The 23507-nt window shown below is 48.7% G+C and overlaps 3 protein-coding genes and 1 long non-coding RNA gene across 9 annotated transcripts in view; 2 read left to right on the top strand and 2 right to left on the bottom strand.

Moving 5' to 3' along the window:
- The window catches only part of patj (PATJ crumbs cell polarity complex component), a 58737-nt gene extending 54247 nt beyond the window's left edge, over nucleotides 1-4490 (top strand). For 3 of the 4 annotated variants that reach the window (XM_069722411.1, XM_069722410.1, XM_069722409.1), the window contains 9 exons: nucleotides 39-186; nucleotides 496-582; nucleotides 894-1032; nucleotides 1100-1137; nucleotides 1500-1622; nucleotides 3034-3138; nucleotides 3469-3572; nucleotides 3687-3810; nucleotides 4186-4490. In XM_069722411.1, coding sequence (XP_069578512.1) covers nucleotides 39-186; nucleotides 496-582; nucleotides 894-1032; nucleotides 1100-1137; nucleotides 1500-1622; nucleotides 3034-3138; nucleotides 3469-3572; nucleotides 3687-3810; nucleotides 4186-4332 — 1015 coding nt within the window. In that variant the 3' untranslated portion in view covers nucleotides 4333-4490. Of the gene's footprint in view, nucleotides 1-38; nucleotides 187-495; nucleotides 583-893; nucleotides 1033-1099; nucleotides 1138-1499; nucleotides 1623-3033; nucleotides 3139-3468; nucleotides 3573-3686; nucleotides 3811-4185 lie in introns of those variants that run through there. The other variant, XM_069722412.1, reaches the window with a different exon arrangement.
- Nucleotides 4491-7018: 2528 nt separating this feature from the next.
- On the top strand, nucleotides 7019-9263 carry LOC138635086 (uncharacterized). 3 transcript variants are annotated; one of them, XR_011312057.1, is made up of 2 exons: nucleotides 7019-7782; nucleotides 7880-9263. It is a non-coding gene; the product is annotated as an uncharacterized lncRNA (long non-coding RNA). The 3 variants fall into 3 exon arrangements; XR_011312059.1 differs by having other exon boundaries at nucleotides 7019-7828; XR_011312058.1 differs by having other exon boundaries at nucleotides 7019-7833.
- A 77-nt stretch (nucleotides 9264-9340) lies between these two features.
- On the bottom strand, nucleotides 9341-13396 carry pdzk1ip1 (PDZK1 interacting protein 1). Its single transcript, XM_069722398.1, has 5 exons — nucleotides 13315-13396; nucleotides 12506-12580; nucleotides 12109-12235; nucleotides 10664-10738; nucleotides 9341-9675 (listed from the first exon to the last, which is right to left on the bottom strand). Exons 2-5 carry the CDS (start codon nucleotides 12570-12572, stop codon nucleotides 9603-9605), a joined length of 342 nt encoding a protein of 113 aa, XP_069578499.1. The 5' UTR covers nucleotides 12573-12580; nucleotides 13315-13396; the 3' UTR covers nucleotides 9341-9602.
- Nucleotides 13397-14228: 832 nt separating this feature from the next.
- Nucleotides 14229-21588, bottom strand: nwd1 (NACHT and WD repeat domain containing 1). The gene is made up of 16 exons (XM_069722441.1): nucleotides 21168-21588; nucleotides 19709-21011; nucleotides 19418-19621; nucleotides 19136-19289; nucleotides 18763-18880; nucleotides 18503-18667; nucleotides 18218-18415; nucleotides 17569-17691; nucleotides 17285-17484; nucleotides 16952-17209; nucleotides 16787-16877; nucleotides 16530-16678; nucleotides 15732-16005; nucleotides 14999-15552; nucleotides 14799-14904; nucleotides 14229-14539 (listed from the first exon to the last, which is right to left on the bottom strand). The coding sequence occupies exons 1-16, from the start codon at nucleotides 21586-21588 to the stop codon at nucleotides 14229-14231; spliced, it is 4629 nt and encodes a 1542-aa protein (XP_069578542.1).
- Nucleotides 21589-23507: the final 1919 nt, after the last annotated feature.

Here is a 23507-nt window from a genome sequence, read left to right as displayed (position 1 = left end):
GTGTGTGTGTGTGTGTGTGTGTGTGTGTGTGTGTGCAGGAGCGGCAGTGGCGTGTTCATCTCCGAGGTGGTCAGAGGGGGCGCTGCTGAGCTGGACGGCCGACTGATGCAGGGAGATCAGATCCTGATGGTGAACGGAGATGACACTCGGCTCGCCACACAGGAAGCCGTCGCCGCCATCTTGAAGGTCAGACGCTCCGAGTCCAGCAGAGGGCGCCGAAGTCGGTTTCACGTTCGGCTTTTTAAGGGGACGTTTTTAATTCTCACCAGCAGAGGGCAGAAAAGGACGTCCACTGATTTATACTTGCCCTGTGTGTGTGTGTGTGTGTGTGTGTGTGTGTGTGTGTGTGTGTGTGTGTGTGTGTGTGTGTGTGTGTATATCTGTATGTGTGTGTGTCTGTGTGTGTATGTGTGTATCTGTGTGTGTGTGTGTGTGTGTGTGTGTGTGTGTATGTGTGTATCTGTGTGTGTGTGTGTGTGTGTGTGTCTCCTGCAGTGTGTGAGGGGTCCTGTCCTGTTGGCGCTCGGCCGACTCAAAGCTGCATCCTGGATCTCGTCCAGAAGAAACTCTGAGGGAAGCCAGGTGTGTGAGGAAGTCTTGACCTGTAATACCACTGAGGACCACCAGGGGGCGCCGACAGACCCACATTGAAAAAGCATCAAGTTCTCTCCTGAATTAAAAAAGTCAATAAATGTCTGAAAGTAATTCCAGCATTCATTAGATATTAGGACTCAAATACAGATGTGTTTGGGGGCGGGGCTGTTTGATTGCCAGGATTCAGGTGCAGTCAGGTTTTCCGGGATAGGTGGGCGGGGCCAACTCTGGCTCCTCCCCAGCTCGTCCTGTGACACAGAGGACAAGCCAGACTGCAAAAGTGTCTCTGTGTCTCCCAGGTGAGTCATGTCAGCAGGAGCAGCTCAGGTGTTGTGGCTCCGCCCCTCACACAGACCCCGGTGTCACCGGACCGCCCCGCCTCCACCCTGCCCCTCAACAACAGCACCGAGTCCTCCGGTGACATCACTTCCTCCTCAGGTGGGTTGTGTCAGACAGACTGCAGGTGTTCTGGTCAGGTGTTGATCACCTTGTGTTTCTGCTGCAGGTCTCGATGCCGGCGTCCGAACGGTGGAGCTCACCAGGGTAAGGTTCAGCCTCCCTCTGACCTCTGACCTCTGACCTGATGATGTCACCAGCAGCAGAGCAGCTGGTATCTCTGCAGTGGCTCCGCCTCTCTGCTCATCTTTATTCATAAACTAGAAAGATCTGATTTTGAAAGTTTTATTTTATTTTTGTGCCTCAAACTTTTGCTCTTTGTTCATCATTATTTTACATCGTCGTCACTCAGCTGCTGATCTGATTTTGAGTTTGATGCCCCCTCCTCCTCCCTCCTTCCTCCTCCCTCCTTCCTCCTCCCTCCTTCCTCCTTCCTCCTCCCCCCCCCTCTTTCATCCCTCTCCCTCCTCCTCCCTCCTCTTCCTCCTTCATCCCTCCTCCCCCCTCAGGGTGTCACCGACTCCCTCGGGGTTAGCATCGCGGGGGGGAAGGGCAGCCCGCTGGGCGACATCCCCATCTTCGTCGCCATGATTCAGGCCAACGGAGTCGCCGCCAAGACGCACCGACTCAAGGTGACTGTAGTGTGTGTGTGTTATTGTGTGTGTGTGTGTGTGTGTGTGTGTGTGTGTGTGTGTGTGTGTGTGTGTGTGTGTGTGTGTGTGTGTGTGTGTGTGTGTGTGTGTGTGTGTGTGTGTGTGTGTGTGTGTGTGTGTGTGTGTGTGTGTGTGTGTGTGTGTGTGTGTGTGTGTGTGTGTGTGTGTGTGTGTGTGTGTGTGTGTGTGTGTGTGTGTGTGTGTGTGTGTGTGTGTGTGTGTGTGTGTGTGTGTGTGTGTGTGTGTGTGTGTGTGTGTGTGTGTGTGTGTGTGTGTGTGTGTTATTGTGTGTGTGTGTGTGTGTGTGTGTGTGTGTGTGTGTGTGTGTGTGTTGTGTGTGTGTGTGTGTGTGTGTGTGTGTGTGTGTGTGTGTGTGTGTGTGTGTGTGTGTGTGTGTGTGTGTGTGTGTGTGTGTGTGTGTGTGTGTGTGTGTGTGTGTGTGTGTGTGGTGTTGTGTGTGTGTGTGTGTGTGTGTGTGTTGTGTGTGTGTGTGTGTGTGTGTGTGTTATTGTGTGTGTGTGTGTGTGTGTGTGTGTGTGTGTGTGTGTGTGTGTGTGTGTGTGTGTGTGTGTTATTATATGTGTGTGTGTGTGTGTGTGTGTGTGTGTGTTATTGTGTGTGTGTGTGTGTGTGTGTGTTATTGTGTGTGTGTGTGTGTGTGTGTGTGTGTGTGTGTGTTATTGTGTGTGTGTGTGTGTGTGTGTGTGTGTGTGTGTGTGTGTTGTGTGTGTGTGTGTGTGTGTGTGTGTGTGTGTGTGTGTGTGTGTGTGTGTGTGTGTGTGTGTGTGTGTGTGTGTGTGTGTTATTGTGTGTGTGTGTGTGTGTGTGTTATTGTGTGTGTGTGTGTGTGTGTGTGTGTGTGTTATTATGTGTGTGTGTGTGTGTTATTGTGTGTGTGTGTGTGTGTGTGTGTGTGTTGTGTGTGTGTGTGTGTGTGTGTGTGTGTGTGTGTGTGTGTGTGTGTGTGTGTGTGTGTGTGTGTGTGTGTGTGTGTGTGTGTGTGTGTGTGTGTGTGTGTGTGTGTGTGTGTGTGTGTGTGTGTGTGTGTGTGTGTGTGTGTTAGTTTAGTCTGAAGAACGGTTAACTAACAGCTGGTTATGGTCAGATTAAGTTTAGTGTACAGTTACATTCACATTAAGTGAAGGTGTGTCTGTGTGTGTGTTATTGTGTCTGTCTGTGTGTGTGTGTGTGTGTGTGTGTGTGTGTGTGTGTGTGTGTGTGTGTGTGTGTGTGTGTGTGTGTGTGTGTGTGTGTGTGTGTGTGTGTGTGTGTGTGTGTGTGTGTGTGTGTGTGTGTGTGTGTGTGTGTGTGTGTGTGTGTGTGTGTGTGTGTGTGTGTGTGTGTGTGTGTGTGTGTGTGTGTGTGTGTGTGTGTGTGTGTGTGTGTGTAGGTGGGCGACCGGATCATCAGTATAAACAGTCAGTCTGTAGATGGTCTGTCTCACAGTGAGGTCGTCACCATGCTGAAGAACAGCTACGGAAACATCAACCTGCAGGTAACACACACTCACACACACACACACACACACACACACACACACACACACACACACACACACACACACACACACACACACACACACACACACACACACACACACACACACACACACACACACAGAGTCACTGCACTCTTTTCCCAAGATGCATCTGACTGGGTGCTGATGTTGTTGTGTTTGTAGATTTAATACAAAAGTTTGGCACCAAAAAAAACACTTTTTATTTCATCAATTTAAATCCTAACTGTGTGTGTGTGTGTGTGTGTGTGTGTGTGTGTGTGTGTGTGTGTGTGTGTGTGTGTGTGTGTGTGTGTGTGTGTTTCTCAGGTGGTGGCGGACACCAACATCAGTGCCATCACCTCTCAGGTGGAGAGTTTGTCCAGCAGCTCCAGTCTGACAGCGAACACAGACACACACACACCTGAACCAGAGTGAGCGTGCACACACACACACACACACACACACACACACACACACACACACACACACACACACACACACAGTATGTCCCAACAGGTAACTTGACTCCGCCCCCTCCTCCTCAGGGCCCCGCGGCCCCGCAGCATCAGTCTGGAGAAAGGCTCTGAGGGTCTCGGTTTCAGCATCGTCGGCGGTTTCGGGAGTCCTCACGGAGACCTGCCGATCTACGTGAAGACCGTGTTCAGCAAGGTGAGGCCCGCCGGCGCCCCCTACAGGAAACACTCTACGTCTCAAACTAAGGTTGACCCTGAAAAAACACGACATTCATCTCCAGAGAGCGTTGATCAGCTTCCTGCTCTGTATGCTAATCAACACGTGAACAAACTGAACCTCTCTGAGCATCTTTCAATTCTCCGTGTTAGAAATCTATTTTTAATTCTGTCTGTTAGAAATTAATTTCACGTCTGTAAATGTCTGAACAATCCAGTTTGTAATTCCCGACCCGATCGGTTCAGATCATCGATTTATTCCAGCTGGTCCGAGAGGGTCGGGCTCTGCGCCGCGGCGGATCGGTGAACCGTGGAGACGATGTCCGCCTGACGTCCTCTAACCGTGTCGTTTCAGGGCGCGGCGGCGGTGGACGGACGTCTGAAGAGAGGAGACCAGATCCTCACGGTGAACGGAGAGAGTCTGCAGGCAGCAACACACGAACAGGCCGTCAACATCCTGAAGAAACAGAGAGGAACCGTCACACTGGACATCCTGTCATAACACACACACACACACACACTCACACACACACACACACACACACACACACACACACACACACACTCACACACACACACACACACACACACACACACACACACACACACACACACACACACACACACACACACACACACACACACACACACACACACACACTTAACCACACACACACACACACACACACACACACACACACACACACACACACACACACACACACACACACACACACACACACACACACACACACACACACACACACACACACACACACACACACACACACACACACACACACACACACACACACACACACACACACACACACACACACACACACACACACACACACACACACACACACACACACACACACACACACACACACACACACACACACACACACACACACACACACACACACACACACACACACACACACACACACACACACACACACACACACTCACACACACACTCACACACACACACACACACACACACACACACACACACACACACTTAACACACACACACACACACACACACACACTTAACCACTCACACACACACACACACACACACACACACACACACACACACACACACACACACACACACACACACACACACACACACACACACACACACTTAACACACACACACACACACACACACACACACACACACTTCCTGTGGACGGCCTGGTGAGTGACAGCAGTCCACTGAAGTCTGAGTCTCTGCAGCATCCTGACGACTGTAACAGAGTTTCTCAACCTTTGGTTCGGGTCCACATGTCGGGTCACGCTGACACAAACGTGGTTCCACCTCAGAAGTTCTGGTTCTGGAAGTGGTTCTGATCTGGATCCAACCAGAGAACCAGTTTTGGAGCAGAAATGATGTTTTTTTTCTCAACGGCTCTGAATGTCACGGACGAGGACGAATCTGAGCGGCTGCATGTTTGCACGTTTTCCCCGTCTAAATAAGACACGCCCACTGATGATGTCATCACGGTTTCTCCCAACATTTGAACCAACTTTTCGGGATCTAAACATCTTTTATTCTTCCTGTTCTTGGTTGAAACACATTCAGTCAGTTCTTCTCGTTGACCGCCTCGACAACAACGTCAGGAATTCAAGCTGAAACGCCAAACCGACCAATCAGAATACAGCATGAAATTACCCAGAACACAATGGGGCGATGTGGCTATATTTTTTTATAATCACGTATTTGGAATAAAGTTTAGAAGGAAAAAACCCAACAAAAGAGTGGAAGTGAAGTTCCATCTGTATTTAACAACTGAGTCGTCATCAGGAACGTCAAATACAAGAAAACTAAATATTTCCGTCCACGTGAACGTGATGTCATCGGCCCGCCCCGGTGGAGAAGCTCCGTCCCCGGTGGAGAAGCTCCGTCCCCGGTGGAGAAGCTCCGTCCCCGGTGGAGAAGCTCCGTCTCCGTCACCTGCTACGAATTCAGAACATCTTCCTCAAACAAATCAACACCGAGGAACTTTGAAATCCAGCCTGCACGAGTCGGGCGACACGTCGAGCGACCTGAAGACTCGCGGTGAAAAAGGGAAGTCTGACTGTCGACACGTTAGCTTAGCATCTAGCAGACTGGCTAGCTGTTAGCTGCTATGTTTGTTTGTCAGCATCCAGTCGGAAAGTTGTTTTTCTGTTTCCGCCATCAGGACCGGCGAACGATGAAGGAAGCGGTTGCTACGGCGACGTAGCTCACCGGTTAACATGTCCGTTAATTCTGTGTTTCGTCTGCTGAAAGTTCCAGAAACTTTATTTTCCTTATTTTCAGGGACTTTTTCTCGATTCGCTCTGAACGTCGTCTGCGTTCACAAAAACAATTCATTTGGTGGGAAATTAATTTCAAGCTAATTTGACCTCCGTTAACAGAAACTGAAGCGTTTTAACGGAAATCATCCGTTTTTCTTTTCCAAAAAAATCGTAATAATTTTAGGTTAAAAGCTGCGACGGAAAATGAAAACAGCCGTAATTAAAACGTTCTTCCACAACAAACGACGCTTCAATGTTCTCCGTTACAGAAACTTTAGTCGTCAGGTTGTTTTCAAACATCGAATTTGAGTTAAATCTGAAGATTCGTCCTGAAAGTCGTATAAATTTACCATCGTTTCATATAATTGTGTATTTTTTCATTCACAGATATTAAAGTTGAAACAAGACTCATTAACTTCCGTTAATAAATCCAGACGACACGTTAAAGAACAATCGTAATGTTCTTTAATGCTCGCGTGTCTCCATGGAGACGACTCAGGACTTGGTGGGCGTGGAGACCCTCTGTCGCCCCGGCAACAGATACAGCGTCTTCCACATGATCGTTATCACGGAGAGAAAACTTTAAACACGTACGTTTGTGTCTCCGTGAAGATTTTGAATCGTAAAAAGATTTTCTAGAAGTGAATTAAAAGCAACAAGCGGACGTTCGGTGAAATCTTCTCGTTCTCCGTCTTCTAACACGACGTTAGCATAGCTTAGCACAAAGACAGGAAGCTGTCGGTGTCACAAACTGCCGAGTGGTCTGATTTACTGATTCTGTGGAAGTTCACGCTTTAACACAACATTCATATCTGTAGTTCATATCGAGGTTTTAACTCCTGCTGGGGAAAAAACTACAAACTAGCTCTAGCTGGTTTTAGCTCGTCTTAGCTGTTTATTTCAGACTTTGAATTCTGTTGTTTTATTTTTGTAAAATATAATTTAAACTATTTAAGATGTTTCAGGTCTGATTTGTCAGCTGTGCTCCTTATTTGACTTTGTTCAAAATGCTAGCAAGCTAACGGTAGCTTTAGTTGGTTACGTTAGCTCGTTAGTTACAGCTGCCGCTACCGTGTAAACAAGCTAGCATAACTTCAGTAAATCACTTTTTCTTTACCGGCACAGAATTAGTCTTTTTTATGAATTAACATCTTTACGTTAAACAGTCTTTTACACTTAACTCTGAATAGCCAAACTAACGTTAGCTTTGTAGCTAGCTGCAGTGAAATCAATCAATCAAACTCAAAAATGTATTTTGTAACGAGTTCAACGAGGTGAAACTATTTTAATGTCGACCTTCAAAAAATGTAATTGGGACATGAAATCATAAAGACTTCTCTTTCAACAGCATTTATTTAGATATATACATATCTGAACTAGCTAACGGTAGTTTTATCGGTTCGGTTCCCGGCTGTAAATCGCAGCGATTAATCTCCACGTAAGGAAGTCGTCGGTGCGTCAGATTCTCTGACGACGCTCCCGTTAGAACGACGTGACGTTCACAACTTACAACTTGTTGCCGCCGCCGGTTCTCAAAACCTCCGAACTTCTACCGATAAATGTTGACTGCTAACCGAAATATATTTTAAAGGGGACTCAGATCGGACGAGCAGATAAACAGCTGACAACAAACCTCACATTCAGTTTAGTTAGTTTAGTTAGTACAGTTTAGTTAGTTCAATTTAGTTAGTTCAATTTAGTTAGTTCAGTTTAGTTCAGTTTAGTTTTAGTTCAGTTTAGTTAGTTCAGTTTAGTTTTAGTTCAGCTTAGTTAGTTTAGTTAGTTCAGTTTAGTTAGTTTAGTTCAGTTTAGTTTACTTTGTTTAGTTCAGTTTAGTTAGTTTAGTTTAGTTAGTTCAGTTTAGTCAGTTCAGTTTAGTTAGTTTAGTTTAGTTTGTTTAGTTCAGTTTAGTTAGTTCAGTTTAGTTAGTTTAGTTCAGTTTAGTTAGTTCAGTTTAGTTTTAGTTCAGTTCAGTTAGTTCATTTTCGACGGAGAACACGATGCAGAATGTCGACTTTTGCTTTTATTTGTATATTTTACGACGCGACTGTGCGTTAGCAGAGTTTAGCTAACGTCTCGTATGATTGGTCGGTTCTCTGTTCAGATGTTTGTTGATCAGCAGCTGTCAGCTTGTTTGATGAGCTTCATCAGCTTCCTGTTCTTCATACATGTCAATCAAGTGCGAAATACGTTGCTTCACTTTAATTTATTTTTTTGTGGTAATTATTTTGCTCATGTTTTTGGTACTTTATTCGTAGATGAACTGTAATTTATTTTTGGATCTTACTGAAAAATAACGCTGTATTTTTGTTGTTATTAAGAGCACCAGTTTGTGTGAATCATTGCAGTTAGAAATCACCATGGAAACCTGCAGTTTTGATCTGTCGTCATAGTAACGCCTGCTCCATTCAGAGTTGTTCTTTCTTTTTGTCTGAACCACGTCCTCCGAGGTTTCGTCAATGTTTGTTCTTCATCTGATTTTGAGACTCAGACGTTCTTTGAAGGCGATTTTTCTCCAGAAATCAACAACTGCTTCTAAACTCAACAATTTAATGTTCAAATTTCACAGCATAATTATTAAATAAAGTTAGCTCGACGTCCTCACAACTAACTCTGGCAAATTTTCATCAGTGTTCAAAATCTGGTGACGCTTAAATCTTATAAAAACACACTTTGAATTACCGACGTCCGATTAGCGACTAAGCTACGCTAACGGAGAGCTTTACGTTTCCTGCTCACAAACTTTTTATTTGATGAAATGTTTTCAGCGAGGAACGAAACGGAGCATCGGATCACCAGCTGCTCGTGTGAAGGTGCGAATGTCCCGACATGTAATGCACCAAATTACACGTTTATTTTGTCTGGAAAACTGGACGTCATCTTGAATTTATTAAAACGTGTTTGTGGATGAAATCGTGTCTCCGTGTGATTGATGACGTTTCTCTGATTGATTACGGCCGCTGTGATTGGCTGCTCCGCCGGGTCTAAATTAGTGCTGCGGTAAAGTTCTGATAGTTATTGATAACTTTCTGAAATCAACATCACCGCCGACAACAAACTAAACGTTTCTCAGCATTTCCATCCTTTAATTATTTGTTTTCTGTTGATTTAAACTTTACTGTTGTGTTAAATTATTAATCACGTCATTGTTTCATTGATCAGTAATGAGGGACGACAGCAGTTTGTTAGAAAACATGAGTTCAAAGGTCAGACAGTAAAGACTGCAGTCAGCAGGAGGTCCAGATTTAATCCAGTCAGGTTTATATTGTTCTGCAGTCATAATTCACTTTCTGCTAAATGATTCTTCACTTTGCTGAATTTGAAGATACCAGAGACACAAAAACAACAAAACAATCACAACATGTTTGTGAGTAAATGCAACATTGATTATGGGTAACTCCGCCCCCCTGGGAACACAGGTACAATTGAGGGGGGGGGGGTCATGGCTGATGGTCAGACAGCTAACAGGACGTACAGTCACAAGGCGGTAGTTTTGTCCTCAGTGCTGTCAATCACCAGGGTTTCATAGACATTTGTGTTGTCTTTGCACCTGATGGACAAACAATCAAACAATCAATCAAACAAACAAACAAACAAACAAACAAACAATCAAACAAACAATCAAACAATTAATCAAACAAATAATCAAACAAACAAGCAATCAAACAAGCAATTAAACAAACAATCAACCAAACACTCAAACAAACAAACAATCAAACAAACAATCAAACAAACAATCAAACAATCAAACAATTAATCAAACAAACAATCAAACAAACAAGCAATCAAACAAGCAATTAAACAAACAATCAATCAAGCAAACAATCAAACAAACAATCAAACTATTAATCAAACAATCAAACAAACAATCAAACAATTAATCAAACAAACAATCAATCAAACAATTAATCAAACAAACAATCAAACAAACACAATCAAACAAACAAACAATCAAACAATTAATCAAACAATCAAACAAACAATCAAACAATTAATCAAACAAACAATCAATCAAACATTTACTGAAACTACATTTATAATGCAGTGACAAGGATACACAATGACACAATGCTATGCTATGCTATGCCATGCTATGCTATGCTGTGCTATGCCATGCTATGCTATGCTGTGCTATGATATGCTATGCTGTGCTATGATATGCTATGCTATGCTGTGCTATGCCATGCTATGCTATGCTGTGCTATGCCATGCCATGCTATGCTATGCCATGCTATGCTGTGCTATGCCATGCTATGCTATGCCATGCTATGCTGTGCTATGCCATGCTATGCTGTGCTATGCCATGCTATGCCATGCTATGCTATGCTGTGCTATGCCATGCTATGCCATGCTATGCTATGCTGTGCTATGCCATGCTATGCTGTGCTGTGCCATGCTATGCTATAACATGACATTCTGTACCACATCACTTGTTGTTTTTTACGATCATTTCTTTTCTTGTCTGTAACCAGTTTTGTTCTTTTCACTCGTATCTGTTTCACTCGAACATGTTGAGACGGCGTGAAAAGACTTTGTACCTGAAGGAGTTCAGGTGCGTCTTGTGGGTGTCGCTCATGTCGGGTTGGTCTTTTCTCTCCGACTCCACGCTGCTCCTGCAGACAGGTGGAGAACACATCCGCTCTAAATACACCACAACACCTCCGTCAGCGTGAACACCGATGTGACGGCAGGAAACGCCACGTCAGAGAGTCTCAGAACACCTGAAGCAGATAATTTGACTTCCTGTTCTGCTCACTGTGATGATGTCAGGTAATGTCAGGTGATGTCAGGTGATGTCAGGTGATGTCAGGTGATGTCAGGTGATGTCAGGTAATGTCACGTGATGTCAGGTGATGTCAGGTGATGTCAGGTAATGTCAGGTGATGTCAGGTGATGTCAGGTAATGTCAGGTGATGTCAGGTGATGTCACGTGATGTCAGGTGATGTCAGGTAATGTCAGGTGATGTCACGTGATGTCAGGTAATGTCAGGTGATGTCAGGTGATGTCACGTGATGTCAGGTGATGTCAGGTGATGTCAGGTGATGTCAGGTGATGTCACGTGATGTCAGGTGATGTCATGTCAGTGATGTCAGGTGATGTCAGGTAATGTCAGGTGATGTCAGGTAATGTCAGGTGATGTCAGGTGATGTCACGTGATGTCAGGTGATGTCAGGTAATGTCAGGTGATGTCAGGTGATGTCAGGTGATGTCAGGTGATGTCAGGTGATGTCACGTGATGTCAGGTGATGTCAGGTAATGTCAGGTGATGTCAGGTGATGTCAGGTGATGTCAGGTGATGTCAGGTGATGTCAGGTGATGTCAGGTGATGTCAGGTGATGTCAGGTGATGTCAGGTGATGTCAGGTAATGTCAGGTGATGTCAGGTAATGTCAGGTGATGTCAGGTGATGTCACGTGATGTCAGGTGATGTCAGGTAATGTCAGGTGATGTCAGGTGATGTCAGGTGATGTCACGTGATGTCAGGTGATGTCAGGTGATGTCACGTGATGTCAGGTGATGTCAAGTGATGTCAGGTGATGTCAGGTGATGTCACGTGATGTCAGGTGATGTCAGGTGATGTCAGGTGATGTCAGGTGATGTCACGTGATGTCAGGTGATGTCACGTGATGTCAGGTGATGTCACGTGATGTCAGGTAATGTCAGGTGATGTCAGGTAATGTCAGGTGATGTCAGGTGATGTCAGGTAATGTCAGGTGATGTCAGGTGATGTCACGTGATGTCAGGTAATGTCAGGTGATGTCACGTGATGTCAGGTGATGTCAGGTGATGTCAGGTAATGTCAGGTGATGTCAGGTAATGTCAGGTGATGTCAGGTGATGTCAGGTGATGTCACGTGATGTCAGGTGATGTCACGTGATGTCAGGTGATGTCACGTGATGTCAGGTGATGTCAGGTGATGTCAGGTGATGTCAGGTGATGTCACGTGATGTCAGGTGATGTCATGTGATGACCTCTGACGAACCTGCTCGACTCCTCACACCAGCCCTTCTTCACCAGGAAGCCAACGAAGGTGAGGAAGAGGAAGCAGGAGACAGCGATGATGCCGGTCAGCCACTGAGGCAGCTGCCGCTCGCTGCTCGGAGACACAGCTACACACACACACACACACACACACACACACACACACACACACAGAGAGGTCAGAGGTCATCCTGACATCCCACCAACTCAGCACCACGACCTCCCTCAGCGACTCTTAAATAAACCCTTAAACTGCTCAGATTATTTATCAAAACTCTGTTATTAAAATCTAATAATTAATCCATTAACGACCTCGAAGTTTAAAAATATTTAAAAACAACTTCCTGTAATCACTGTCGTTTAATTACAGGCGTTTGTGTGTTTGTCTCTGGTCTTACCTGTCTGTGCCGTCACCATGGCAACCGCCAGCAGCAAACAGGAAGTCAACGAGGAGAGTTTGTCCATCGTCGAGTCTGACGAAGGAAGAACGAAGAAGAGCTGAAACCTGAGACCAGATACCAGAGAGACCAGAGAGACCAGAGACCAGAGACCAGAGAGACCAGAGACCAGAGACCAGAGAGACCAGAGACCAGAGAGACCAGAGACCAGAGACCAGAGAGACCAGAGACCAGAGAGACCAGAGAGACCAGAGACCAGAGACCAGAGAGACCAGAGACCAGAGATCAGAGAGACCAGAGACCAGAGACCAGAGAGACCAGAGACCAGAGAGACCAGAGACCAGAGACCAGAGAGACCAGAAACCAGAGAGACCAGAGACCAGAGAGACCAGAGACCAGAGACCAGAGAGACCAGAGACCAGAGAGACCAGAGAGACCAGAGACCAGAGACCAGAGACCAGAGAGACCAGAGACCAGAGAGACCAGAGACCAGAGACCAGAGAGACCAGAGACCAGAGAGACCAGAGACCAGAGAGACCAGAGACCAGAGAGACCAGAGACCAGAGAGACCAGAGACCAGAGAGACCAGAGACCAGAGACCAGAGACCAGAGAGACCAGAGACCAGAGAGACAAGAGACCAGAGACCAGAGAGACCAGAGACCAGAGAGACCAGAGACCAGAGACCAGAGACCAGAGAGACCAGAGACCAGAGAGACCAGAGACCAGAGACCAGAGAGACCAGAGACCAGAGAGACCAGAGACCAGAGACCAGAGAGACCAGAGAGACCAGAGACCAGAGTTCACTGACCAGTCTGCCAGCAGGTCCGTGTTCCAGGAGTTTCTGGAGTTTCTGCTGTGTGTCGGAGGAGCAGCAGCTCGGTTCTGTTAATCTTTAACCGACTCTGATGAGAAGCGACTTCCTGTTTGAAGCGACTTCCTGTTTGCTCTCGGCTCCGTTAATAAATCCTCCGATGACTCCGAGCTGCCGGAAACTTTCCAGACTGATAAACACAGACTTTCTGTTTAATATCGGATCATTTCCTTCATAAAAAGTTGAATATTCTTTCATTTGTTTCATTAACTTCTTTGTTTCTACTTTCAGGATTTGTGTGAAACTCTGATGATGTTTGTTCGTATTTGTGCTCCACCATTAACGGTTAACTTTGTGACCTTTGACCTTTAGCTTTGTTTCCAGTCAGTACTTCGACCTCCTGCTCACTCAGCAGGTTTTTTTTTTTTAACTGTTTTCTTCACAAACTGAAGACATGTTTCATACAACAGAGAAAAAGAGACTTTTAAAGGTGCGATATGTCCGATTTCAGTCCCGTCTTGTAATACCACCTTGTGCCTCAGGAGGCGACAGTGAGTCGCTGGTGAACCTGCAGTGAAGAATGAAGCATTTTAAATGTGAAGGAAAAAAGAGGAACCAACATCAATCAAAGTATCAATACAGTACATGCAAACTTCAAGATCTTTTATTGTGAAGGACTTACCTGTTCAGAGTTTCCTGTTCGTCTGCTGCAGAAACAATTAAACTCTAAACAGAATCTCATCATGTTCTGATCCATTTTCATATTAAAACATGTGCACAACATATAAAAGAATAAAATACGAAGGAAATAAAACGTTTCTTTATATTCAGTCACTTTGTTCGTTTCTTTAGACCTCCTGCAGCCTGACGGACCCAGGACTTCCGGGAGCCGCGGTTTGGGCCCCGGTGTGCTACAGTAGGACGCAGGTGGAGGAGGGTTTGGTTCTGAGCATGGTCATGACGTTCAGGTTGAACTGGGCCGGGTTGAAGTCCTGCAGCTCGGACTCTGCAGGCCTCCGGCCGTCCCGGTCCTTCGACCTGGAGGTGACCCGGTACTGGGCCCGGATGTTCCTCAGAGGGTTGAAGTCCGGACTGATGTGGTCCGGGCAGCGGAACACCTCCCTGATGACGGAGCCCTGCTGGGTCAGCGCCACAAAGCCGTTCCTGAAGGGCACCATGCGGACCACTGGGGAGTAGACGTACTGGACGAATAGCAGCCGCCCTGAACACAACGAAGAGACCAGAACCAAGACCAGAACTTAGACCAGAACCAAGACCAGAACCTTGACCAGAACCAAGACCAGAACTTATTCACTTTGGATTTGATGAGAGAAGTTGAATGGGAGTCGATGGAGCCGGAGGCTTTCTGGAGCCGACCTCTAGTGGCACTCGCTGGTATTGCAGCTGAAGACACTTCTGGATCAGAACCATTTTACAGACCTGAAGCTACGAACTCTTTTATATCCAGTGTGTGTTGGTACCTGAGGGGACGTCCCACACTTTGACGGTTCTGTCCTGAGACCCGGTGAAGACGAACCGGTCGCTGTCGGAGAACGCAGCAGAGAGGACGCCCTCGAAGAAGAACCCCTGGACACGAACAAAAATCAATCACATGTTTTACAATAAGAATGAAACTCTTTATAATATCTAATGACTCTCTGCAGGACACGCCCCCTCCGACCTTGTACTCCATGGTGTGGTCCAGGGCCAGCGGGTCCAGGGCCCAGAGCCTCTGCTCGGCGTCCTCCGAGCCCACCAGAGCGTGCGTCCCCCAGTTGCTGGCCGTGACGCAGGTCACTCTGCTGCGATGAGGCTCCAGGTCGGCGTCGGCGTCGGCGCCAAAGTCGTGCAGCTTCACCTCCCCGCCGCCGGTCCCGTAGAGCAGCCGGCGGTCCGGCAGTAGCGCCATGGAGGACAGCGGGGCGTGCAGGAGGGACAGCGGGAGCCGGCCCAGCGGGCCCTCCACCGCGGGGAAGTTGTCTCTAGTGGTGATCTCGAACAGACTGACGGCGTCTTCGTAGGCGACCGCCGCCTGCTTCTCCTGGACGCTGACAGCCAGGCAGAGCACCGCGGCCCGGCTCTCCGGCGGCGGGATGCACAGCGTCTCCTGGGGCAGCGCCAGCGGGTAGATGAGGACGGTGCCGCTCGTCAGGCCGCAGAGCAGCAGGCGTTTGTGCTGAGCGAGCTCCAGACAGCCGACCTCGGCGGAGACAGCCAGCCGCTCGGACGGACGGCCTGCAGGGGACGGACGGATTAATACGGCTCAAAGGCTCTTTGTGGACATTTTTCTACTTTTTTTAGTCGCTTGTGTTTCTATGTGGATGTTTTGCATCTCTTTGTTTTCATTTTGCATCTTTTACTTCAGTGTTTCTGAGAACAGAGTTGTGATGACGGCCGGTCGAAGCAGCTCTGACCTGTGAGACTGTTCCATCCGACCACCTCCGTCTGGCTCTGCTGCCGGACAAAGAAAACCCGATCGCCTTCTGTGGTCACGGCGACGTGGGCGGAGCCTGCGGGGATGTGGGGGGTGGGTTTGTGGCGGGTGTCGTATTTCAGACTCCACAGTAGGACGGAGGCTGCGGCCATCGAGGCCGAAACCACGAAGCCGTTGTAGAAAAGCAGGGACGTGACGGGAGAGTCGGAACCGCACAGAGAGTCCAACAGCGCTCCGGTGGTCACCGACCAGATCTGATGGGAACGGAGACACGGAGTGGTTTCATTGGTCTGACCTCTGGCAGCTCCTTCACAATAACATCCTGATTCTAGCCTGTCTGCTTCTAGTTTCTAGATTCTAGTTTGTAGATTCTAGTTTCTAGATTGTAGATTCTAGTTTCTAGATTGTAGATTCTAGTTTCTAGATTGTAGATTCTAGTTTCTAGATTCTCGATTGTAGATTCTAGTTTCTAGATTGTAGATTCTAGTTTCTATTTTCTAGTTTCTAGATTGTAGATTGTAGATTCTAGTTTCTAGATTCTAGTTTTTAGATTGTAGATTCTAGTTTCTAGATTCTAGTTTCTAGATTGTAGATTCTAGTTTCTAGATTCTAGATTGTAGATTCTAGTTTCTAGATTCTAGATTGTAGATTCTAGTTTCTAGATTGTAGAGTCTAGATTCTAGTTTCTAGATTGTAGATTCTAGTTTCTAGATTGTAGATTCTAGTTTCTATATTCTAGTTTCTAGATTCTAGATTGTAGATTCTCTCCTCGTCGTACTCGGATGAGTTGGTCGGCGGCTCCGGAGGCGAGCCGCCGACCGTCTGAAGAGATGCAGGCGGATAAAACGCTGTCATCGTGCTGGAGGTCGAGGAATCTGTCCACAGAGTCGCTGCTGATGTTGAAGAGACTCAGAGTCCGCTCGCTGCCTGCAGACGATACAAACGGATCAGGACGTTTACATGAACCCGGGTCCCAGAACCGGACCGGACCGGTTTCTACGTCCCGGTCAGAAAGGACAGAAACGGCTGTCGTACCAGTTAACAGGATTTTTTCGTCCTCAGTGACTGAAAGTAAAGAAGGAATCAGAGGAAACTCAGCAGCTGTGTGTCGACCGGTCCTGGAAATCTGCACACAGGAAGTTAAACATTATAAAAATCCTTTAAAAACCAGCTGTCAGTAAAGATTAAACATAAACACACCTGGTGGAGGAACCCGTCGTCAGACACCACCAACACTTTCCCACGTCTGGGCAACGAGACCCAGTTCACCGGAGTCAGACGCCTCCCAGATGTTTCCAGCTGCGTCTCAGTTGGAGTCCGACTGACCAGATGAGAGATTCGGACCCGACCGGAGTCACACAGAACCACCGCAGATTCTCCCAGAACCCCCAGAACCAGCGGGGCCTCGTCACCACCGCTGAGGTGGAGCTCCGCCCCCTCCAGCCTCCACACCTTCACCTGCAACGACGAGGGGGATGTGAAACTCTCAATGAAGTGGAAGCGTCGGGTTTTTCAGAACACCTGCAGCGGTACCTGAGTTCTGGTGTAAACGAAGAGCAGCTGCTCCGACAGGTGGAGGTGGACGGATGAAGGGGCGGAGTCGACGGGCACCGCCTCCTGGACGCAGAGCAGCTGTTGGCCGTTCGTCAGGCTCCACCTCCTCAGGGAGCCGTCAGCAGCCAATGAGAGGCAGTGGGCGGAGCTGTCAATCAGCCTGACGGACAGGACAGCAGCTGCACAAGAAATTACACAAAACATTTCATTATTATTATAATGTTGTTCTTATTATTATTCATATTATGAGGTGTGGTGTGGACCTGTGTGTCCCAGCAGCGTGTGGACCAGCTGTCTGTCCACGAGGCTCCAGACCGCCAACACGCCGTCATCTGAACCTGCAGCCAGCAGCTTCGCCGCCACGCTGACGTCCATGCAGATGACACCTGAGGACACGACCAACCTTCAGGGTCTGTACAGCTTCAAAACCATCAATCCATCTCTATCCATCCCTCCGTCCGTCCGTCCGTCCATCCATCCGTCCATCCATCCCTCCGTCCGTCCGTCCGTCCGTCCGTCCGTCCATCCATCCGTCCGTCCATCCATCCCTCCGTCCGTCCGTCCGTCCGTCCGTCCGTCCATCCATCCATCCATCCATCCATCCATCCATCCCTCCGTCCGTCCGTCCGTCCGTCCGTCCATCCATCCATCCCTCCATCCATCCCTCATCCATCCATCCATCCATCCATCCATCCATCCATCCATCCGTCCATCCCTCCATCCATCCATCCATCCGTCCATCCATCCCTCCGTCCGTCCGTCCATCCATCCATCCCTCCATCCATCCCTCATCCATCCATCCATCTATCCATCCATCCGTCCATCCCTCCATCCATCCATCCATCCCTCATCCATCCCTCCATCCATCCCTCATCCATCCATCTATCCATCCATCCAGTCGCTCAGTCCGACCTCCCTGCAGTGCAGTCAGTGTGTGCTGCAGCGCCCCCCCTGGCGGCTGCAGGAAGCTGCTCTTCGGGATGAGGATCGGCTCCGGACTCGTCAGTAACCACTCCTCACACTGGCTGCACAGCCGGCCAATCACAGCGGGGAAGGCAGCAGCCAGCGAGGAGAGGCGGGCCAACAGCTCAGAGTAAAACAGAGACACGTCTGCAACGACAGAATCCCCCGACTTTACTTTGAGTAGAACTCTGATAGAAACCCGTCGGTGAACCTGAATGAATGAATCAAACTGACCCATGTGACCGTCCAGGAAGTCCAGAGTGTGTTTGATCAGAACCAGAGCGTCTCGGACCAGACCGCTCTCAGTGCAGTCCATGTACTGGGAGCATTGGTCCAGGTCCAGGATCACACTGGACACCCCACAAACCCGGCTCTTACAGTACAGCCACTCAGCGCTGCCTGGAAACACAGAGCCACCGATCAGCAGAATGGGAACAGTGGGAATACTGGGAATACTGGGAATACTGGGAATACTCCTATCCTCTTCATCTTACCGATGACTTCCTGTTTTAGCTCCTCCCACAGGCCGGCATGCAGCAGGTGATAGGGCAGCTCCTGGAGCTTCCTGATGTTAGCCAATCCCGGAGCAAACCACAGCGGCTGGGGCGGGACCTTCAACAGCACAGAACCAATCAGAAAGCAGCGTCGACACACAGGAAGTCTCCTCCACAGTCAGCTTCAAATTACATTTCGGTTTCTACAACAACAGACAAATGAAATGTTTCCTCATCGATCATCAGTTTGATTGACGGAATGATGATCTATCAGATCAATTCATTTGAAAATTTGAAAAACCTCTATTAACCTTCCTCTTGTTATTTATTGTGCGCTCATGTGTGACTTTAATGTTTCCACCTCCGTCGGTACCTTTCTGTCGGAAAGCAGCAGCGACAAACCCGGCAGAGTCGCCGGCTTCAGTTTCCCCGCCCACTGACCCAGGAAGTACTCGGCCAGGATCCTGAGGCTCCGCCCCCGCCGCTCCGATGTCAGGTAACGGGCAGAAACAGACTCAGACAGACGCCTGAACAGAAACAGAACATTATTCCAGAAGAAGGAGGATGTCTCTGTTTTACGTCTTCTTCACTGGAGGCGGAGCTTCAGGATCAAAGAGACTCAATCAGTGATCAATTATTTGCGTTTGTTTTTTACCGGCTGTTGAAGGCGATGGCAGCGACTCCGCCGGTCCACCGCTCCTCCAGCTGGTCCTCGAGGTCCCGTCTGAGCCGAGCCCAGAGGAGGGGGGGCAGCCGGATCAGCGAGGGGGTCGGAGGGAGGGAATACCTGTACACCTCCCTGATGATGTCATCGTCCAGGGACATGACATCACGCAGCTCCGCCTCCAGCAGGCCTTCCCTGTGGTCAGAGGATGATGTCATGGTTTCACAACAACAACAACAACAACAACATCAATAACCGATTCCCGCGTGACCATCACCTCACCTCGCCAAAGCCATGTATCCCAAAGCCCCGCCCACCAGCTCCTTCCCATGTTTCTCTTCCAGCCCCAGGAAGAGCTGTGACATCATTTCCTGTGCGCTGGCGCCCAGGCGCAGCTCGGTCAGCGGCGTGAAGGACGTCCAGCGTTTGGCCGCCGACAGCGTCAGCCGCAGGTGCAGCGGACATCCGGTCGTGTCGACGCTCCGCAGCACGGCGCCGCGCTGCTCGCCGGTCAACGCTCGCCGGGACGCTCGCAGGTACGAATCCACGATGTGTTCGTCCTCGTCGCGAGACAAACGCTCCACCTCGAAGAAGCTCCCCAAACTGTCCAGCTTCAGCCGCACGCTGGCGAACGCCTCGCTGTTGGTGTCCATGGAGACGACCAGGTGGACGTTGGGCGGGACGTCGGCGGGCAGCCAGCGCAGCTTGTGGGCGTGATGTTGGTCTGCGAGCTGGTCCAGAGAGTCCAGGATGATGAGCAGCGTGTTCCCCGTCCGGGAAACGTCGGCCAGGAGCGTCGTGAAGAACCGCAGCAGATCTAGGTGAGTGTCGGCCGTCAGCGGAGAGGGCGGAGTCAGACCGCAGGCCAGACACACCTGGAGGCAGACGCTGTGGAGGACGCGGTCCACGTCGGGTCTCTGAGGATGACGAGCTGCCAGCAGCCGGATCGCCACCACGGCGCCGCCGTCCAGGACGCTCCGCGTCTCCTGGGCCAGTTTGCAGAGCAGCGCCGTCTTCCCCATCCCGGCGTCGCCATGGACGACCAGCGGGCTGTGACGGAGGTTGGTTGACTCCCACATGGCGAGGCAGAGCTTCCCCAGAAGCCCCTCCCTGCCGTGGAGACCTTCGCAGAGCTCGGCGCTCACGGCGACGTTCCGCGTCACCTCTTCGACCAACACGTCCTCCTTGTCTTCCTCCGTGCTTCCCCACATCTTCCTCCGCCGCTCCTCAGCCGGCGAATCCACCGCCGCTTCGATCCGGCGCTTCATCTGTGAGACGAACTGCTCGCAGACGGCGTCCAGGTACTGAGCGTGCTCTCTGCGCTTCGGGTCCACGCCGCCTTTCCTGAGCTCCACGCAGTGCAGGTTGAGGATCTTCTGCGACGTGCCGTAGAGCCGCGACTTCAGCTCGGCGAGGAGTCCCTGAGCTTCGGCGTCCAGAAGCCCGTCGAGGGTCACGTCCCTGAACTTGGCGAGACGTCGGGGACCGTCCCGCGCCCGCTGGCGGGGGATCTCTCGGACGAAGAGCAGGGCGGACGACCGGCGGTCATCCGTCCACAAACCTTCCTCGAACTCCCGCTCTGTTACTGCGGAGGAGAGATAGAGGACACTGAGACTCCACCGGAGACAAAGGAGACACCTGAGACACCGGAGACACTGGAGACAGACACTGGAGACAGACACCGGAGACAGACAGCGGAGACAGACACCGGAGACACCGAGCTGAACGGGACGTCTCTGACCTGATGTGTAGAACACCTGTTTCTGCTCCGCCGTAATGTCCCCGGATGTCTCGGCGGCGGCGGCGGCGGATCGAAGCAGCTTCAACAGCTGAGTCTCGGCGAGGCGCCAGGAGACGACGCTGTTGTCGTGCTGCTGCCCGCTCTCAGGTCGAAGGTCACCGTAGTGGGGGAAGTGAGCTGTGATTGGCTGGAGGACATAGGTGGGCGGGACCGCGTTATCGTCCTTTAGGAACCACTGATTCAGCAGCTTGACGCCTTCAGGGTCTTTGGAAAGTTTGGACAAAAGAACTTCGAACTGTTTCTCCGGGAGGAGACGAGGAAGAGCTCGGTGGCCGTACCGGTTCCCCAGCAGAGCCTTCGGGGCCCGGACGGGAAAGAAAAGAGAAGAAGAATGAATGAACCGAAAGTCCAACAAAACCATTTTACGTAAAATGTGAAACACTCACAATGAACGCGGGACCGGCTGAAATCCTCCGACAGCTCTGGATCTCTTGCAGGAAGACCTCGCGGGCCTCGTGGTCTCCAGACGGGACGCTTCGGATCCCCCAACGCAGGTCCACCACCTGGACACATCAGCCTGGGTTACAGCTGTGTGGGAGATTCTCTGAAAACGGGTCACCTGACTCCACGTGGACCGTCAGAGGTCGAGTCGGAGTGTTTGAGTGACAGCTGGTCATCAGTCAAATAACAGTGATTCCACTCAAATTTAGTTTATTTGAAAAAAACAAAAACAATTCATGCACTGTTTAAAAATGAAATGAACAAAAATCTAGAATTAATTTTAAAAGAATGGACTTTTCTTCATTTAAATAAAGTCAGGCTTATCTTAAATAAAAAGTCTGACTTATCTTGAATTAAATTAAAAGACAAACATTGGTGCATTAAATCAATGGGAGCAAACTACTGATGTGACATCAGTTTTGGTTGTTATTGTCATGACAACGCTGACAGCTAACAGCTACTACACACGCGCTGCATCATGGGAAACCTATGCCCTTCAAAATAAAACCATAGCAGCAAATGCTCTGTAGAATTTGAAATTAAAGCTCGACTTTTACTGTCGTCAACTTATTTCTTTTCAATCACACATTCGCGTCTCATTTTTGGGTCGTAGTCGACAACCTTTTATATTAAAACATGAAAATATTCGGAGGTTTGTTTGTTTTGTTGTGGAGTTGCTGACCTCGAACACCAGGCCACGACCGCGGCAGAAGGACAGGACCTCCGGGTAAGCTTTCTCCAGCAGGACTTTCCTCTCGCTGCTCATATCTGAACACAAACACAAATCAGGGAAATGAATGACACGTAGACGTGAAGGGAAAAAAAAAAGATCTGATTTCAAGTTATTCAGGAGTTTTACTGTCGTTACGGTCGATGACTTAATTAACTTTGAATTATTCAGCACTTTGCATTTTGAACTGTGTTTTGTACATTTTCTACAAAAGATGTAACTTTCTAGTTGTTGACAAGAAAAAAGGAAGAAAAATATTCAAAGAAATCATTTATTTATTATTTCTGGAGTAAACTGTCACGATGCAAATGAACGGATCTTTTTTTTTCCTTTTCTTTTGCTAATTTATTACATAGATTTCTATAAGATCTTTAAATCCAACATGAACTATTGTTCTGTGCAGCATTAAGAACAAAGATAAGAATATCTTAACATCGTGTCGGAGGTTTAATGTCTTGCTGTTTTCAGAGTCCTGCATCACGTGGAGTTAATCTGACCTGTGAACGTGGAGCTGATGAACACTCGGATCATGTTGCTCTTCATCCTCTCAGCTCCGTCGGTTTGGCCTCTTAGGACATCCTGCCGGCCAAACACTCCTCTTCCTCCTCTTCCTCCTCTTCCTCCTCCTGATGCTGCCGGACCCTCCGCCATCATCTTCAGTCTGACACCACACTCTGACACCTCTTCGTCTTCTTCGTCTTCGTCTTCTTCTTCTTCTTCTTCTTCAGCTGTCGGATCCTCCCTCCCTGTCGGTGTCCTCTGAGACTTTCCTCCAGGACAACCGGTCCTCCCACAAGACTTCTTCCTGCAGAGCTTCAGGCGCTTTGACTGTTGTTGTCATCAAGTCCACCTGGAGCCACCGAGTCTGAAACCAAACCTGGTTTCATCCTTCAGTGAACTTTAAACTACTAAACTGAAACATTATCGTTACTGACATTTTTCACTGTTTTCTGGAAGTTCAGAAATTGATTAACAAATAAAAACAATCGACTCATTTACGAAAACAGTTTCAAGGTCTTGTTAGAGTTAGCTGCTAACTTCAGCTGTTGAGTAGCTTCAACAGGAAGTCTGAACTAAGTAAACCCAGCTGACTGCAGAGCGGCCCGGTG

Source organism: Brachyistius frenatus, unplaced genomic scaffold (genome assembly GCF_029030835.1).
Source record: "Brachyistius frenatus isolate BFR_SWC_R1_liver_20210118 unplaced genomic scaffold, ASM2903083v1 Contig_291, whole genome shotgun sequence".
NCBI classification, from domain to species: Eukaryota; Metazoa; Chordata; class Actinopteri; family Embiotocidae; genus Brachyistius; species Brachyistius frenatus.
The sequence above is the reverse complement of the archived record's forward strand: the minus strand, read 5'-3'. Positions and strand labels throughout refer to the sequence as shown.

Bases quoted from the DNA above. Each gene is read 5' to 3' on its own strand.
- pdzk1ip1 (XM_069722398.1), bottom strand. From the start codon at position 12,572: ATGGACAAACTCTCCTCGTTGACTTCCTGTTTGCTGCTGGCGGTTGCC. The intron at 12,236-12,505 runs GTAAGACCAGAG...GTGTGTGTGTAG, and splicing joins CATGGTGACGGCACAGACAG to CTGTGTCTCCGAGCAGCGAG. The intron at 9,676-10,663 runs GTACAAAGTCTT...TTTGTCCATCAG, and splicing joins ACGCACCTGAACTCCTTCAG to GTGCAAAGACAACACAAATG.
- nwd1 (XM_069722441.1), bottom strand. From the start codon at position 21,588: ATGGTTTTGTTGGACTTTCGGTTCATTCATTCTTCTTCTCTTTTCTTT. The intron at 18,668-18,762 runs GTAAGATGAAGA...CTGTGTTTCCAG, and splicing joins GCTAAAACAGGAAGTCATCG to GCAGCGCTGAGTGGCTGTAC. The intron at 17,210-17,284 runs GTACCGCTGCAG...TCGTCGTTGCAG, and splicing joins TCGTTTACACCAGAACTCAG to GTGAAGGTGTGGAGGCTGGA.